At 41.2% G+C, this 16,215-nt stretch overlaps 1 protein-coding gene across 5 annotated transcripts in view; it reads left to right on the top strand.

Annotated features, from left to right (window-relative positions):
• The first annotated feature begins 751 nt into the window (after positions 1 to 751).
• dcaf6 (ddb1 and cul4 associated factor 6) overlaps positions 752 to 16,215 on the top strand; it is a 57,216-nt gene continuing 41,752 nt past the window's right edge. For 3 of the 5 annotated variants that reach the window (XM_035749337.2, XM_035749336.2, XM_035749335.2), the window contains exon 1: positions 753 to 1,177. In XM_035749337.2, coding sequence (XP_035605230.1) covers positions 1,090 to 1,177 — 88 coding nt within the window. In that variant the 5' untranslated portion in view covers positions 753 to 1,089. Of the gene's footprint in view, positions 1,178 to 16,215 lie in introns of all 5 variants that reach the window. The other 2 variants (XM_035749334.2, XM_035749333.2) reach the window with 1 other exon arrangement.

Genomic DNA, 16,215 nt, shown 5'->3' with positions numbered 1-16,215 from the left:
AATAAAAAAAAATAATAATAACAAATCAATACATAAAGCACATGGGGGAACACAAGCATACATAGATTACAAACAATAGACAATCGAGCTAGGGGGTACAATATCACATTACAATTACACAAGGACCTTAAGGGACATGCATATACTTACAATTCTAACAGCTTTTTTGTTAGTAGAGCATTTAACCGTCTTAAAATACAGTTCAATTTCTTTTTGTAGGGTACGAAAATGTGGTTTTCTGTTTGTAAATTTACATTTGTGTATATGAAATTTGGCCAAAAGAATAATTAAATTAATTACATAAAAATGATTCCGCTTATTTCTATTGTATGTAAAGAATCCAAACAGTACATCTCTCCACAATAGTGTAACATCTTCATAAATGTGTTCAATTATAAACCTACTGATGTCTTGCCAGTTTTCTTACATGCATACAATGCCAAAAAAGATGCAAAACTGTTTCTGGGTGGTCATTACAAAAGGAGCAATTTGAGTTGATGTTTTCCTTAAACTTCTTCATATAGTGGTTGGCAGGATAATATTTATGATTAATTTTAAAGGAAACTTCCTTAATATGTTGTTTATAACTAAACCTTGTTGTATATGTGGTAAATACGTACTTTTGCTCATGTGCTTAGCGAGGCAACGTCGCCATGACATCACCTACAAGTGTGAACGGCGATTTCAATTGGAGTGCAGTTTCTGTCAATCATACTGTACTGACTTTGTCTCCTCCTTGCGGGCTGCGTCATACTGCTGCAATGTTGACGGTCTCGATTAATATTATCGAGCATAGAAATAGAACGCATAGAACGCCCCGCACACCATCGTTGTTTCAACCAGGGAGTTCGAGACAACAAGAGAGAGAAGTAGAGCCACCCAAATAACATCAGAGGAATAAAGCGACCGAAGACAGGCTGCGATAAACATAGCTGTATATAGCTTAGCACGCATGCTAACATTGGCTTCTAGTTAGCTAGCTACGTCGCAACGGCCACGCAGAGAACAACATCAGAAGGCGATAGTTAGAAGACAGTGTTTACAACTGTATTTCAATGGTATTTTTACATAAAAGCAGGTTCGAGCATTATGTCCTGCTCTGGTAACCTGGTTTGGGATGTTAACAAGCGTTCCATTGGATATAATGACCCGAATGCTGTCAGGATCAACTACTTAGGTAAGAGCTCCTGCCTGTGTCCAAAATAATTTGCAATAACACACACAGCTACAGCGAACGTCGACCAGTTAGTTAGCTATGTTTTCGATTAGATTACTAACATGTGAAATACAAGCTGACAACAATGCAGCGAACTTGTTTCCCCACTTCAGACACCAATGGCTTTGATTGGTTTAATTGCAATGATCGCTTGCCTTTCCGCGTGGGCAGCTTGCTATTTTGTAACAATACCCCTCTTGCCACAGCAAGCTAGCACTGCCTTTTTAGGTAGCTATAGCCAACTAGCACAGTTGCTGATTTGTGCCAGTTCCCTTTGGTGAAAGTGGAGGTTATTAAAATAACTGTTACATTTCATTTGTGAATTTAAATAGCCGAATTTGATGTTTGATTGACCAATTCTTTCCTCACATAGGTTACAAGTTGTAGCTGGAGGGAAATGTCTATATGCACCTGCTGTCTAGTCTACCCTTTGTCCTTACAAAATCAAGAATAATGGCTGGTTATTTTAAGACGACGTTTCTGCAGAATATAGAGAACGAGTTTCAGGTTTCAGGCCTAGTCATCCGGAGTTTTGATTATTGCAATTTGCCCACTTGTTAATGAAATTAGTAGAGCTGCCAAATCTCACGCAATAGCCTAGAGACACGCATTTGAGCCTTTTATCACGCTCACTCGACACATCTTATCTCACACATCGAAAAGTAGTGGTTTTATTTTTCTAATTAATCCAGTATATTCAATGCATTAACTGTGCTGCAAATAGTTTAGAAATCGGAGCATCGACACTTCCAATTGAATAACATCACGAGCGGAACCTTTATTATTATTATTATTATTATTGGCCTGTCTTGCAACAGCATTGTGAACCGCGGCACATTAAAGCATATGATTGGTCTAGTTATGTAATGAATCAAGGTGATTGGATGCGCGTTTTAAAGAAAAAGCCCCTCAAGATTAGAAGAGGTGAATGGAGAGGTTTTGTCAACATTATTTTGCTGTTACTCCCTATTGCAGAATGCAGACTTTTGACAGCATGTACGGAAGTCGATTTTTATTTTTAATTTTTTTGTTTCACCTTTATTTAACCAGGTAGGCAAGTTGAGAACAAGTTCTCATTTACAATCGCGACCTGGCCAAGATAAAGCAAAGCAGTTCGACAGATACAACGACACAGAGTTACACATGGAGTAAAACAAACATACAGTCAATAATACAGTATAAACAAGTCTATATACGATGTGAGCAAATGAGGTGAGATAAGGGAAGTAAAGGCAAAAAAAAGCCATGGTGGCCAAGTAAATACAATATAGCAAGTAAAACACTGGAATGGTAGATTTGGTGATCGGCATTTAGGCTGTGACAACGAAAAGGCAGCAGACAAACCTAGAGTATGTTTTAGCGGGGAAGTTTGTTTGGGTCATTGGTATTAATACGTGTCACATATCAGTTTGCAAACAATGTAGTAAGAAAATAAATAGTAATGGAGTTAATAAAGCCTTATACAAACATGGTCTCTTTTTTTTTCTTGAGTAAGGCCGTTCCAAAATGCAGGTGTTCAGCCTAGCTCAGTATTCTGTCACTCATTTTTTAATGTAACCTTTATTTATTTAACTAGGCAAGTCGGTTAAGAACAAATTCTTATTTACACTGACTGCCTAACCCGGACAACGCTGGGCCAATTGTGCGCCGCCCTATGGGACTCCCGATCACGGGAGTGATGCAGTGACTTAGGAGCCACTCATGGGGACACTGTCACCGCAAAATCTAGGGGAGAGCTTGAAAATTCAAGCCCCTTGGGTGCTGCCATAGATTTACAATGGAAGTGCCTATCCAAGAAGGCTCAAGGTCATTGGCCACAGATAAGTTGACACCAAATCATGTTATCTTCCATTTCTTTGATTGGACTGATCATGTCAACATCATACTTTCAAAATCTTTTGGACATAAACATTACACAACAAATTCAACAATGAGCTGTTTTGGAAGGAATCATTGGCTATATCTAATAATCAATCGCCTGATATTCAGTGGAGTGGGGATGTGGTCCAAGTCTGGGTTTAAGGGTCTATTTTCTAAGCTTAAAAGGATACACATTCAACATGGGTGCACCTCAGCCACGCTCAAGGTCCTAAACTATATTTTAACCGCCATCGATAAGAAACATTACTGTGCAGCCGTATTCATTGATCTGGCCAAGGCTTTCGTCAATCACCACATCCTCATCGGCAGACTCGACAGCCTTGGTTTCTCTAATGATTGCCTCGCCTGGTTCACCAACCACTTCTCTGATAGAGTTCAGTGTGTCAAATCGGAGGGTCTGCTGTCCGGACCTCTGGCAGTCTCTATGGGGGTGCCACAGGGTTCAATTATTGGGCCGACTCTTCTCTGTATACATCAATGATGTCGTTCTTGCTGCTGGTGAGTCTCTGATCCACCTTTACGCAAACGATACCATTCTGTATACTTCTGGCCCTTCTTTGGACATTGTGTTAACAACCCTCCAGTCAAGCTTCAATGCCATACAACTCTCCTGCCGTGGCCTCCAATTGCTCTTAAATACAAGTAAAACTAAATGCATGCTCTTCAACCGATCACTGCCTGCACCTGCCCTCCTGTCCAACATCACTACTCTGGACGGCTCTGACTTAGAATACGTGGACAACTACAAATACCTAGGTGTCTGGTTAGACTGTAAATTCTCCTTCCAGACCCACATCAAACATCTCCAATCCAAAGTTAAATCTAGAATTGGCTTCCTATTTTGCTACAAAGCATCCTTCACTCATGCTGCCAAACATAACCTTGTAAAACTAACCATCCTATCAATCCTCGACTTCGGCGATGTCATTTACAAAATAGCCTCCAATACCCTACTCAACAAATTGGATGCAGTCTATCACAGTGCAATCCGTTTTGTCACCAAAGCCCCATATTACTACCCACCATTGCGACCTGTACGCTCTCGTTGGCTGGCCCTCGCTTCATACTCGTTGCCAAACCCGCTGGCTCCATGTCATCTACAAGACCCTGCTAGGTAAAGTCCCCCCTTATCTCAGCCCGCTGGTCACCATAGCATCTCCCACCTGTAGCACACGCCCCAGCAGGTATATCTCTCTGGTCACCCCCAAAACCAATTATTCCTTTGGCCGCCTCTCCTTCCAGTTCTCTGCTGCCAATGACTGGAACGAACTACAAAAATCTCTGAAACTGGAAACACTTATCTCCCTCACTAGCTTTAAGCACCAACTGTCAGAGCAGCTCACAGATTACTGCACCTGTACATAGCCCACCTATAATTTAGCCCAAACAACTACCTCTTTCCCTACTGTATTCATTTTACTTATTTATTTTGCTCCTTTGCACCCCATTATTTTTATTTCTACTTTGCACATTCTTCCACTGCAAATCTACCATTCCAGTGTTTTACTTGCTATATTGTATTTACTTTGCCACCATGGCCTTTTTTTTGCCTTTACCTCCCTTATCTCACCTCATTTGCTCACATCGTATAGAGACTTGTTTATACTGTATTATTGACTGTATGTTTGTTTTACTCCATGTGTAACTGTGTCGCTGTATGTGTCGAACTGCTTTGCTTTATCTTGGCCAGGTCGCAATTGTAAATGAGAACTTGTTCTCAACTTGCCTACCTGGTTAAATAAAGGTGAAATAAAAAAATAAAAAACAATAGCCATACTGTCAATCCAGCATGACTTCTGTCGCGTTCAAAACAACTAGGAAATCTCAGACTTCAGTGCGTTCAAGACAACTGGGAACTCGGGGAAAAGAAGAAAAAAAAGCTCTGACTGAGAAAATACGTTTTGAATGGTAGTCACACTTGGAATTTGAAGTCAGGAACTCGGACCTCTTTCTAGAGCTCTGACCTGAAGATCACTGGCTTCATGATTCAACGCTGTTTTTTTCTTCCGAGTTCCCAGTTGTCTTGAAAGTACCATAAATCCAGAGAATGCCAGACTTTGATGACAAAATTTGCCCACGAAGGACCGCCTTCTCTACCTTCCTGCACAACAAGCTGAGTCCAAAAATGTCTTGCATAAATGAGGTAATATGCCAGGGAGATCTGTACACTGTAGCTAAGAAAGTAATACTAAGTGTATTAGAGGTCGACCGGTTATTATTTTTCAGCGTTATGATTTTTCAGAGTTTAAATAATGCAAAAACAAAGTGTTGGAGAAGAAAGTGAAAGTGCCATGTAAGAAAACGTTTAAGTTCCTTGTTCAGAACATGAGAACATATGAAAGTTGGTGGTTCCTTTTAACATGAGTCTTCAATATTCCCATGTAAGAAGTTTTAGGTTGTAGTTATTACAGGAATTATAGGACTATTTCCCTCTATACCATTTGTATTTCATATACCTTTGACTATTGGATGTTCTTATAAGCACTTTAGTATTGCCAGTGTAACAGTATCGCTTCCGTCCCTCTCCTCGCCCCTACCTGAGCTCGAACCAGGAACACATCGACAACAGCCACCCTCGAAGCAGCGTTACCCATGCACAGCAAGGGAAACAACCACAGGCTCAGAGCGAGTGACATTTGAAACGCTATTAGCGCACGCTAACTAGCTAGCCATTTCATTTCGGTTACACCAGCCTCATCTCGGGAGTTGATAGGCTTGAAGTCATAAACAGCGCACGAATGCTTGACGCCCAACGAAGAGCTGCTGGCAAAACGCACAAAAGTGCTGTTTGAATGAATGTTTACACGCCTGCTTCTGCCTACCACCGCTCAGTCAGATACTTAGATACTTGTATGCTCAGTCAGATTATATGCAAAGCAGGACACGCTAGAGTAATACAGTAATATCATCAACCGTGTGGAGTTAACTAGCGATTGATTGTTTTTATAAGAAGTTTAATGCTAGCTAGCAACTTACCTTGGCATACTGCAATCGTGTAACAGGCAGTCTCCTTGTGGAGTGCACAAGGACTAGTTAACTGTAAGGTTGCAAGATTGCATCCCCCGAGCTGACAAGGTGAAAATCTGTCATTCTGCCCCTGAAGGAGGCAGTTAACTCACCATTCCTAGACCGTCATTGAAAATAAGAATGTGTTCTTAACTGACTTGCCTAGTCAAATAAAGATTAAATAAAGGTGTAAAAATAAATAAATCGGTGTCCAAAAATTCAGATTGTTATGAAAACTTTAAATCGGCCCTAATTAATCGGCCATGTATGTTCTGTAGTAAGCTGTTAGTAGCCCATGTGCCTCACCCTCATTTAGCCTACTGTTCTGACTTGGTGGTGCACATGTAGCCTATAGCCTGTTTTAAAGAAATGTCATAATTGAATACTGTAAGAGCTTTCATTGTCTGATTTTATATGACCCTTTTATTTATCCTACGGTTTTGATTTGTTGTATAGAGGTCGTTCTTACAGTATTGTCCATGTTCTGAATTCTGTCGCTGTACATTTTTATTTCTTTATATTATATTTTAATATTTTATTTATATTTACGCCGTCCATCCAAGCTTGCTCATGAATGTCTTAATCTAAATTATGGATTGCCTTTTATGAGCTCGTCGTCCCCTTATACCATGTTTGTACATTTCAATTGTCAGTAGAAACCACATTTGTTTAAGCAAGTCAGCTATACCAGCTATTTTTTTTTATAGGCAGTAAATGAGGCTAAGTGAACTGTTTAGCTGGCAGACAAGGCTCCGCTGATGGCCAGGTGTAGCAGTGGTAATGTGTTGGGACTGCGGTCGGGACTCTACAGTTGGGACACCTTTATGTAGGCCCTAACAGTTTGTGGGCACTGTTTGTCACTGTTATAGTAGTAGCTTTGCTGGCATGCATCAACATTTTTTTTTTAGTTTTGTGTGTAATTTCTCTCTCATGTGGTCATGGCTGAAGACGGCACAAATTCCTACTATTTGTGTCCAGGTTAAACGTGGGAAGTGCCTCATTATAAACAAACATTCTGTTAAATTCTTGGTTATTGCAACATTTTCAAATCTGTTAGAAGCGATTAATAGACGAAACAACCATGTAATTTAACCAATTGACTGGCCAGAGATCAGGGCATTCATCAGCAAAGACGCCGTGCAAGCTGATAGTATTTTGGACAACCAAATTGAAGTCAAAATGATTAATGAAGTGTGTCAGCTGTATGGTGATTTGCGATTCATTCCATTTTACCGGTACAACCAGTAGTAATAGGCCAACCAATAACACGACGACGGAATGCGTTTGAAGTGATGATGCGCCGCCGAGAACAGCTAGCATATTCAGTAAAGTACATCGCCAGTGGCACGCACACAGATCAGCAGGTGGGGGCTTTTTGTGGCAGCCAGACGAGACAATCGAAGGAAGATGCGGTGAGCAAGGTTACTGGGCTCGAATTTAGTCAAGCTTGATCTATGTAGATTGATTGATTGATTTGACCTTTTAAGGGTAGCCTAGTGGTTAGAGCGTTGGACTAGTAACCGGAAGGTTGCAAGTTCAAACCCCTGAGCTGACAAGGTACAAATCTGTCGTTCTGCCCCTGAACAGGCAGTTAACCCACTGTTCCTAGGCCGTCATTGAAAATAACTGACTTGTCTAGTTAAATAAAGGTAAAATAAAAAATTGTGCATGTTATAAACAACATTTAGTTTTTGATGATGCTGAAAGGTTATACTCTATATGGCTGGATGTATGTACAGTATATCACAAAAGTGAGTACACCCCTCACATTTTTGTAAATGAGTATGTCTTTTCATGTGACAACACTGAAGAAATGACACTTTGCTACAATGTAAAGTAGTGAGTGTACAGCTTGTATAACAGTGTAAATTTGCTGTCCTCTTAAAATAACACAACACACAGCCATTGTCTAAACCGCTGGCAACAAAAGTGAGTACACCCCTAGGGGAAAATGTCCAAATTGGGCCCAAAGTGTCAATATTTTGTGTGGCCACCATCATTTTCCAGCACTACCTTAACCCTCTTGGGCATGGAGTTCACCAGAGCTTCACAGGTTGCCACTGGAGTCCTCTTCCACTCCTCCATCACGGAGCTGGTGGATGTTAGAGACCTTGCACTCCTCTACCTTCCATTTGAGGATGCCCCACAGATGCTCAATAGGGTTTAGGTCTGGAGACATGCTTGGCCTGTCCATCACCTTTATCCTTAGCTTCTTTAGCAAGGCAGTGGTTGTCTTGGAGGTGTGTTTGGGATCGTTATCATGTTGGAATACTGCCCTTTGGCCCAGTCTCCGAAGGGAGGGGATCATGCTCTGCTTCAGTATGTCACAGTACATGTTGACATTCATGGTTCCCTCAATGAACTGTAGCTTCCCAGTGCTGGCAGCACTCATGCAGCCCCAGACCATGACACTCCCACCACCATGCTTGATTTTAGGCAAGACACACTTGTCTTTCTACTCCTCACCTGGTTGCCGCCACACACGCTTGACACCATCTGAACCAAATACGTTTATCTTGGTCTCATCAGACCACAGGACATGGTTCCAGTAATCCATGTCCTTAGTCTGCTTGTCTTCAGCAAACTATTTGCGGGTTTTCTTGGTCATCATCTTTAGAAGAGGCTTCCTTCTGGGACGACAGCCATGCAGACAAATTTGATGCACCGCGTATGGTCTGAGCACTGACAGGCTGACCCCCCACCCCTTCAACCTCTGCAGCAATGCTGGCAGCACTCATTTGTCTATTTCCCAAAGACAACCTCTGGCTATGACGCTGAGCACGTGCACTCAACTTCTTTGGTCGACCATGGCGAGGCCTGTTCTGAGTGGAACCTGTCCTGGAGTGGCCTAGCCAGTCTCCAGATCTCAACCCCATAGAAAATCTTTGGAGGGAGTTGAAAGTCTGTGTTGCCCAGCAACAGCCCCAAAACATCACTGCTCTAGAGGAGATCTGCATGGAGGAATGGGCCAAAATACCAGCAACAGTGTGTGAACCTTGAAGACTTACAGAAAACATTTGACCTCTGTCATTGCTAACAAAGGGTATATAACAAAGTATTGAGAAACTTTTGTTATTGACCAAATACTTATTTTCCACCATAATTTGCAAATACATTCTTAAAAAATCCTACAATGTGATTTTCTGGATTTTTTTTCTCATTTTGTCTATCATAGTTGAAGTGTGCCTATGATGAAAATTACAGGCCTCTCTCATCTTTTTAAGTGGGAGAACTTGCACAATTGGTGGCTGACTAAATACTTTTTTGCCCCACTGTATGTACATATTCTCATTCACCCCTTTTAGATTTGTGTGTATTAAGTAGTTCGATCACTTGTTAGATATTACTGTGCTGTCAACCAGAAGCACAAGCATTTTACTACATTCATATTCATATCTGCTAACCATATGTATGTGACCAATACAATTTGATTTTGATATTGTGAAATTGCAGGAAATAAGCTTTTAAACAGTAAAATCTTCCTGAGAAGCCAAACTCAGTCCCCTGTCTAGGGGTTATGAAATTAACAGAGCAAATCTCACTCCTAGCTTCTTCTTCTTTTTTTAATTGGCAGCCCTGAATTAGTAAATATGATTGAAGACATTCTTCTGTCTGTCTATCAAACCTTGGCATTTGATGGCAAGAAACAATGTAAACATTTAACATAAAACCATTACTGAACTTGAACTGTGTGCAATTACTAACATCCAGACAGCTCAAATGCTCTCTTTCGCTGTCTATTTTCATTTCTTAGACAATTTTCCAATGTTTATCTCCCACTGGGTTCTGGCATCTGTTAGAGGATGGGTGATACTAAAGAATTTATGCTCATGTTTAAAATCAGTTTGAAGTAACTGAAAAAAATCAGTCCTATCCTAAATGATTGAGGAAGAACCCATACAGCATCTAATTGGAATCCATAATAAAACAACAAATCGTGGCCATGGTGTCTTGTGTATTTTCAAACCCATTCTTTTCCCCCCCGTATCAAATGTTATTAGTCACATGCACCGTATACAACAGTTGTAGACCTTACAATGATGCTTTCTTACGAGCCCCTAACCAACAATGCAGCGCTCAGTCGAGTGTTGTTATATACAGATAGAACATTCAACACATGCAGTAGACCCCATACACATTAGATCTCCCTCCTACCCATCCAGTTCTCCGCTGTGTGTGTGTGTGTGTGTGTGTGTGTGTGTGTGTGTGTGTGTGTGTGTGTGTGTGTGTGTGTGTGTGTGTGTGTGTGTGTGTGTGTGTGTGTGTGTGTGTGTGTGTGACGGGGCCAGGAATTGAATAATTGATCATAATCTTTGACACCCTGCTGGATTTCACAGAACGACAGCACAAACATCATCATTGCTTCCTTCCGCCCAGACACGGCTCTCCATTCATCTCAGTTACGTTTCATGGGTGACAGATTTAATTGAGACACAACATGAGCACATGTTGGAGGATTCCGTAAGAAAAACCCACAGCCAAAGCTTTAAAATCAGAGTGAGTGTTCAAAGGCACTGGCAATGCGGTTTGTTTTCTTTGACTCACAGGAAAATAATCCATTGATTTGGGGCAAATGGGCTACTCAAAATATAACTGAGAGACTCTGAAATGAATCTGCTTAAGTGGGAATTGTACTGGCAGAAGACTACTTTTGTGATAGCAAATTCATCAGGGACCCCCTCAAAATCATAACATAACTCAGACTTTTAGAGTGCGATTAAAAATGGTCACCGATTTAGGTACAGGCGACATGGGCTGCCACCCAGGGCGGCATCTTACCTGGGGCAGCACGGGGCAGCAGCACAAAAAAAATCGGAATGGTGACATTTGCACGATCAGTTTTCTATCGCTCATTTGCACGTCACATCAATGATATCATGTCACCGCGAGGGACTGTGGGTCAATTAACCTTGTCGGGGTGGGCGCCCTGATTCTAGTTTGTGAGCTAGGCAGGCTACTGTCTGGGAAGGTCTCCCACTCAGGTGGAGGTGGGGGTAGGTTGACCTCAGGTCTCCCCATTGGAAGCCCAAGGTAGGGGGAGTGGGGGATTCTATCAAAAAGCACACCTCTAACTTTGTACAGTACTAATGCAATTGGTTAAATCAGTCACACTACTACCAAATAAACCACAATTCATTCATAATACTGTCATAATACTCTAAACTTGTTCCACGAACTCCCTGGCCAAAGTTGTTGAATCTGTTGTTACTAGCACATCTATCTATTTATAAGTAAATAAATTATATACATACACACATTATATTATTACCCTGCAGTACCCCATTTTGGGAACCACTGGTCTAGAGAAGATAACCAAGTCTCTTTCAACAGCTACAGTGCCTGCAAGGAACCTATGAGTATGGAACACCAGACTACATGATCTTAAGAATAAACCGTAGGCATATGACAGAGGCACAACGGTCCACTGTTACTATAATGACAACATGTATTGGGTTACTTTATCCCTTTTCCCCCTGATATTTCTTCATTGCCCGCAGCAGCGTAGTGGTTGTTTACAAACCTTCAGCTGTCTTCTCCTACACGCCACTCTTCCTGGGGTTGGCTCTCCATTACACTGACTGGCATCCCAAGTGTGTGGGCCAGGACTAGACTGGTGTTTCTCTGGTAGTTTGGGTACTGGTTATGTGCACTTAACTCAGAGGACACTGACTTGAAACTGCTCAAGGCTTTTACTTTTTCCTTCACAAAAAGCTATGATGTCGTGATCAAACATGACGTTGTTTTTATATGCCTAGGCTATACATAGAACATCGAATTTAATGTTTTCAATGTTCTGTGCCTATGGTAGGCTATGTGATTTCCCCCTTCCATCTGTTATGTTGCCCTCAGTTGAAATCCATGTTAGCTATGTCCACTGTTCTTTTATTGTGTTTCATTGTGTGATGTCACACTTGCTGGTGGAGAATAGTAATCAAGGTCCATAGAATCTTACTGCCATTTTTGTTATTCACCCTTCAAGAGGATTATGAAATACTATGCATATGATCCTTGGTATTTGTTTGCTATAAAACACGTACCAAGCTCTACTAGGCTGACTGACATGTTGAATCAGGGCGTTGTCCCTGTGATAACTGAGGAGTGCACTGCCTCCTTCCAATTACTAATGCCTGCAGATTTGGTTATGTTGACATTTCCTATTGAGACATAGCTTTTAGGCTGATCTAGTATGTTAAGCTTTATGATGAATCTGATCTCTGAGTCAGTAGGAGAGGTCGACGATTATGATTTCTCAACGCCGATACCGATTTATTGGAGGACCAAAAAAAGACTATACCGATTAATCGGACAATTTTTAAAAAACATTTATTTAATTTGATTTGTAATTACAACAATACTGAATGAACACTTATTTTAACTTAATATAATACATCAATAAAATCAATTTAGCCCCAAATAAATAATGAAACATGTTCAATTTGGTTTAAATAATGCAAAAACAAAGGGTTGGAGAAGAAGGTAAAAGTGCAATAAGTGCCATGTAAGAAAGCTAATGTTTCAGTTCCTTGCTCAGAACATGAGAACATATGCAAGCTGGTGGTTCCTTTTAACATGAGTCTTCAATATTCCCAGGTAAAAAGTTTTAGGTTGTAGTTATAATAGGTATTGTAGGACTATTTCTCTCTATATGATTTGTATTTCATATAGCTTTGACTATTGGATGTTCTTATAAGCACTTTAGTATTGCAGGTGTAATAGTATAGCTTCCATCCCTCTCCTCGCTCCTACCTGGGCTCGAACCAGGAACACATCGACAACAGCCACCCTCGAAGCAGCGTTACCCATCGCTCCTCAAAAGCCGCGGCCCTTGCAGAGCAAGGGGAACAACTACTCCCAAGTCTCAGAGTGAGTGACGTTTGAAACGTTATTAGCGCGCACCCCACTAACTATCTAGTAATTTTACATCGGTTACACCAGCCTCATCTCAGGAGTTGATAGGCTTGAGGTCATAAACAGTGCAATGCTTGAAGCATTGCGAAGAGCTGCTGGCAAAACGCACAAAAGTGCTGTTTGAATGAATGCTTACGAGCCTGCTGGTGCCTACCATCGCTTAGTCAGCCTGCTCTATCAAATCATAGACTTAATTATAACATAATAACACACAGAAATACGAGCCTTAGGTCATTAATATGGTCGATTCCGGAAACTATCATCTCGGAAACAAAACTTTTATTCTTTCAGTGAAATATGGAACCGTTTGGTATTTTATCTAACGGGTGGCATCCCTAAGTCTAAATATTCCTGTTACATTGCACAACCTTCAATGTTACGTCATAATTACGTAAAATTCTGGCAAATTAGTTCGCAACGAGCCAGGCGGCCCAAACTGTTACATATACCCTGACTCTGCGTGCAATGAACGCAAGAGAAGTGACACAATTTCACCTGGTTAATATTGCCTGCTAACCTGGATTTCCTTTAGCTAAATATGCAGGTTTAAAAATATATACTTGTGTATTGATTTTAAGAAAGGCATTGATGTTTATGGTTAGGTACACGTTGGAGCAACGACAGTCCTTTATCACGAATGTGCACCGCATCGATTATATGCAACGCAGGACACGCTAGATAAACTAGTAATATCATCAACCATGTGTAGTTAACTAGTGATTATGATTGATTGATTGTTTTTTTATAAGATATGCTAGCTAGCAACTTACTTTGGCTACTTACTGCATTCGTGTGACAGGCAGGCTCCTCGTGGAGTTCAATGTAAGGCAGGTGGTTAGCGCGTTGGACTAGTTAACTGTAAAGGTTGCAAGATTGAATCCCGGAGCTGGTAAAGGTAAACATCTCTCATTCTGCCCTGAACAAGACAGTTAACCCACTGTTCCTAGGCCGTCATTGAAAATAAGAATGTGTTCTTAACTGACTTGCCTAGTTAAATAAAGGTGTAATAAAAAAAAAGTAAAAAATCGGTGTCCAAAAATACAGATTTCCGATTGTTATGAAAACAACATGAAATCGTCCCTAATTAATCGGCCATTCCAATTAATCGGTCGACCTCTAGTCAGTAGTGAGAAAGTTGCTTTAAGAGACATCTAGAGGAGTGATCTTCTGCAGGTTTCAAATCCTCGGTTCCCCAAAGATAAATAACAATTCGGCCTACAACATGCTTGAAAAGCTACAGTAGCAACAAGCTATGTTCATTGTATCCTTTGTGATATTGACTGAAAGATGCCTCTGCTCTCATAAACATAATGGAAATGACAGACACTAAGTGCTGACCAGGCCATTCAGGATATCAGCCATCTTCAAACCGTCCCAGACAGTCTCAGTTTCTGATAGGATGCAAATATTAGCAGACATCTCCATCCACACCAGTGGTTTAAGCAGAGACAGTAGAGAAAGCGAGACATTCCACTCCCTGATTTTTTTTTTTCTGATCGGGGTGGGACCAACCTAGTCTACTTTTTGCTCCTGCCCTGCGGAGGGGTTCCCCAGGGCAAGACTTCTTACTGGCAGTTTTTTCTGGTCGCAGTGGGGACAATAAGTAGACCAGAGCCAGCTGTTCCGTCTCTCGCATGAGCATGCCAGATAATATGGAGGAACCGTTGGCGCATGTGGGAACAGCACGCTCACGCGAGAGGAAATGCCAGGTGGGAGGCTACCTTGTAGTTAATTGCGCTCACCTGGTGTCCGATGTCTGAATCAGTCACTGATTTAGAGGATGACCAACAGAAGTGTTTTTACCCTCCAGGACAGTCATTTAACAGCTCTGCTATAGGATATATACCGTGCATGCTACCTGGGGCTACTGGTATGCTGAATTAGCCTTTTCTATCTGTGGCCAAGTTAACCTAACTTGAATGAGGATTAGCAGGCCCAGGTGTGGGGCAGGTGGTTTATGGATTGGGCTAGCATAGCACTGCATTTAGCTTAGCGCTACATTTAGCTTGACTAGGCTGGGTGTGTTGGTAGAGCTGTCATTGTCAAATGACCGGAGAGACCCTAGCATGTAATCACACCAGTAAGAGGCTAAATTTAGCACTGTGGAAGGAGGGCTAGTATTCCATTTGTGGAATATAAATCTCAACAAAGGCCAGAAATATACTTCAAGGGAGAGTTAGGCCTAATCATAGAACATTTAAGGCTATTTTGCACAGTCCTCTTCACCCATGAGATTTAGTGAGATCAATTGACATGGTTTCAGCTAAATATGCTAATTCAATCATCATCATAATCATCATGTTACTTTCTCATGACCAAGGCCCATCAGCAAAGGAATGAGGGGGAAGTGACATTTTGGTCTGTTTTCTTGCTCTTTTTGGATGTTTGACTTCAAATATCGGAAGGTTGAAAGGCAAAGGAGGGAATACGGATACAATGGAGACCTCTCTGCCTGTTGTGTTGAATAGCTGTTTTGAGCCGTCTTCTCAAGTCTTCAATATCAAATCAAATCAAATTTTATTTGTCACATACACATGGTTAGCAGATGTTAATGCGAGTGTAGCGAAATGCTTGTGCTAGTTCCGACAATGCAGTAATAACCAACAAGTAATCGAACTAACAATTCCAAAATTACTGTCTTATACACAAGTGTAAGGGGATAAAGAATATGTACATAAAGATATATGAATGAGTGATGGTACAGAGCGGCATAGGCAAGATGCAGTAGATGGTATCGAGTACAGTATATACATATGAGATGAGTATGTAAACAAAGTGGCATAGTTAAAGTGGCTAGTGATACATGTATTACATAAAGATGCAGTAGATGAACTAGAGTACAGTATATACGTATACATATGAGATGAATAATGTAGGGTATGTAAACATTATATTAGGTAGCATTGTTTAAAGTGGCTAGTGAGATATTTTACATAATTTCCCATCAATTCCCATTATTAAAGTGGCTGGAGTTGAGTCAGTGTGTTGGCAGCAGGCACTCAATGTTAGTGGTGGCTGTTTAACAGTCTGATGGCCTTGAGATAGAAGCTGTTTTTCAGTCTCTCGGTCCCAGCTTTGATGCACCTGTACTGACCTCGCCTTCTGGATGATAGCGGGGTGAACAGGCAGTGGCTCGGGTGGTTGTTGTCCTTGATGATCTTTATGGCCTTCCTGTAACATCGGGTGGTGTAGGTGTCCTGGAG

The sequence above is a fragment of the Oncorhynchus keta genome, chromosome 34, assembly GCF_023373465.1.
Source record: "Oncorhynchus keta strain PuntledgeMale-10-30-2019 chromosome 34, Oket_V2, whole genome shotgun sequence".
Lineage (NCBI taxonomy): Eukaryota > Metazoa > Chordata > Actinopteri > Salmoniformes > Salmonidae > Oncorhynchus > Oncorhynchus keta.
The sequence above is the reverse complement of the archived record's forward strand: the minus strand, read 5'-3'. Positions and strand labels throughout refer to the sequence as shown.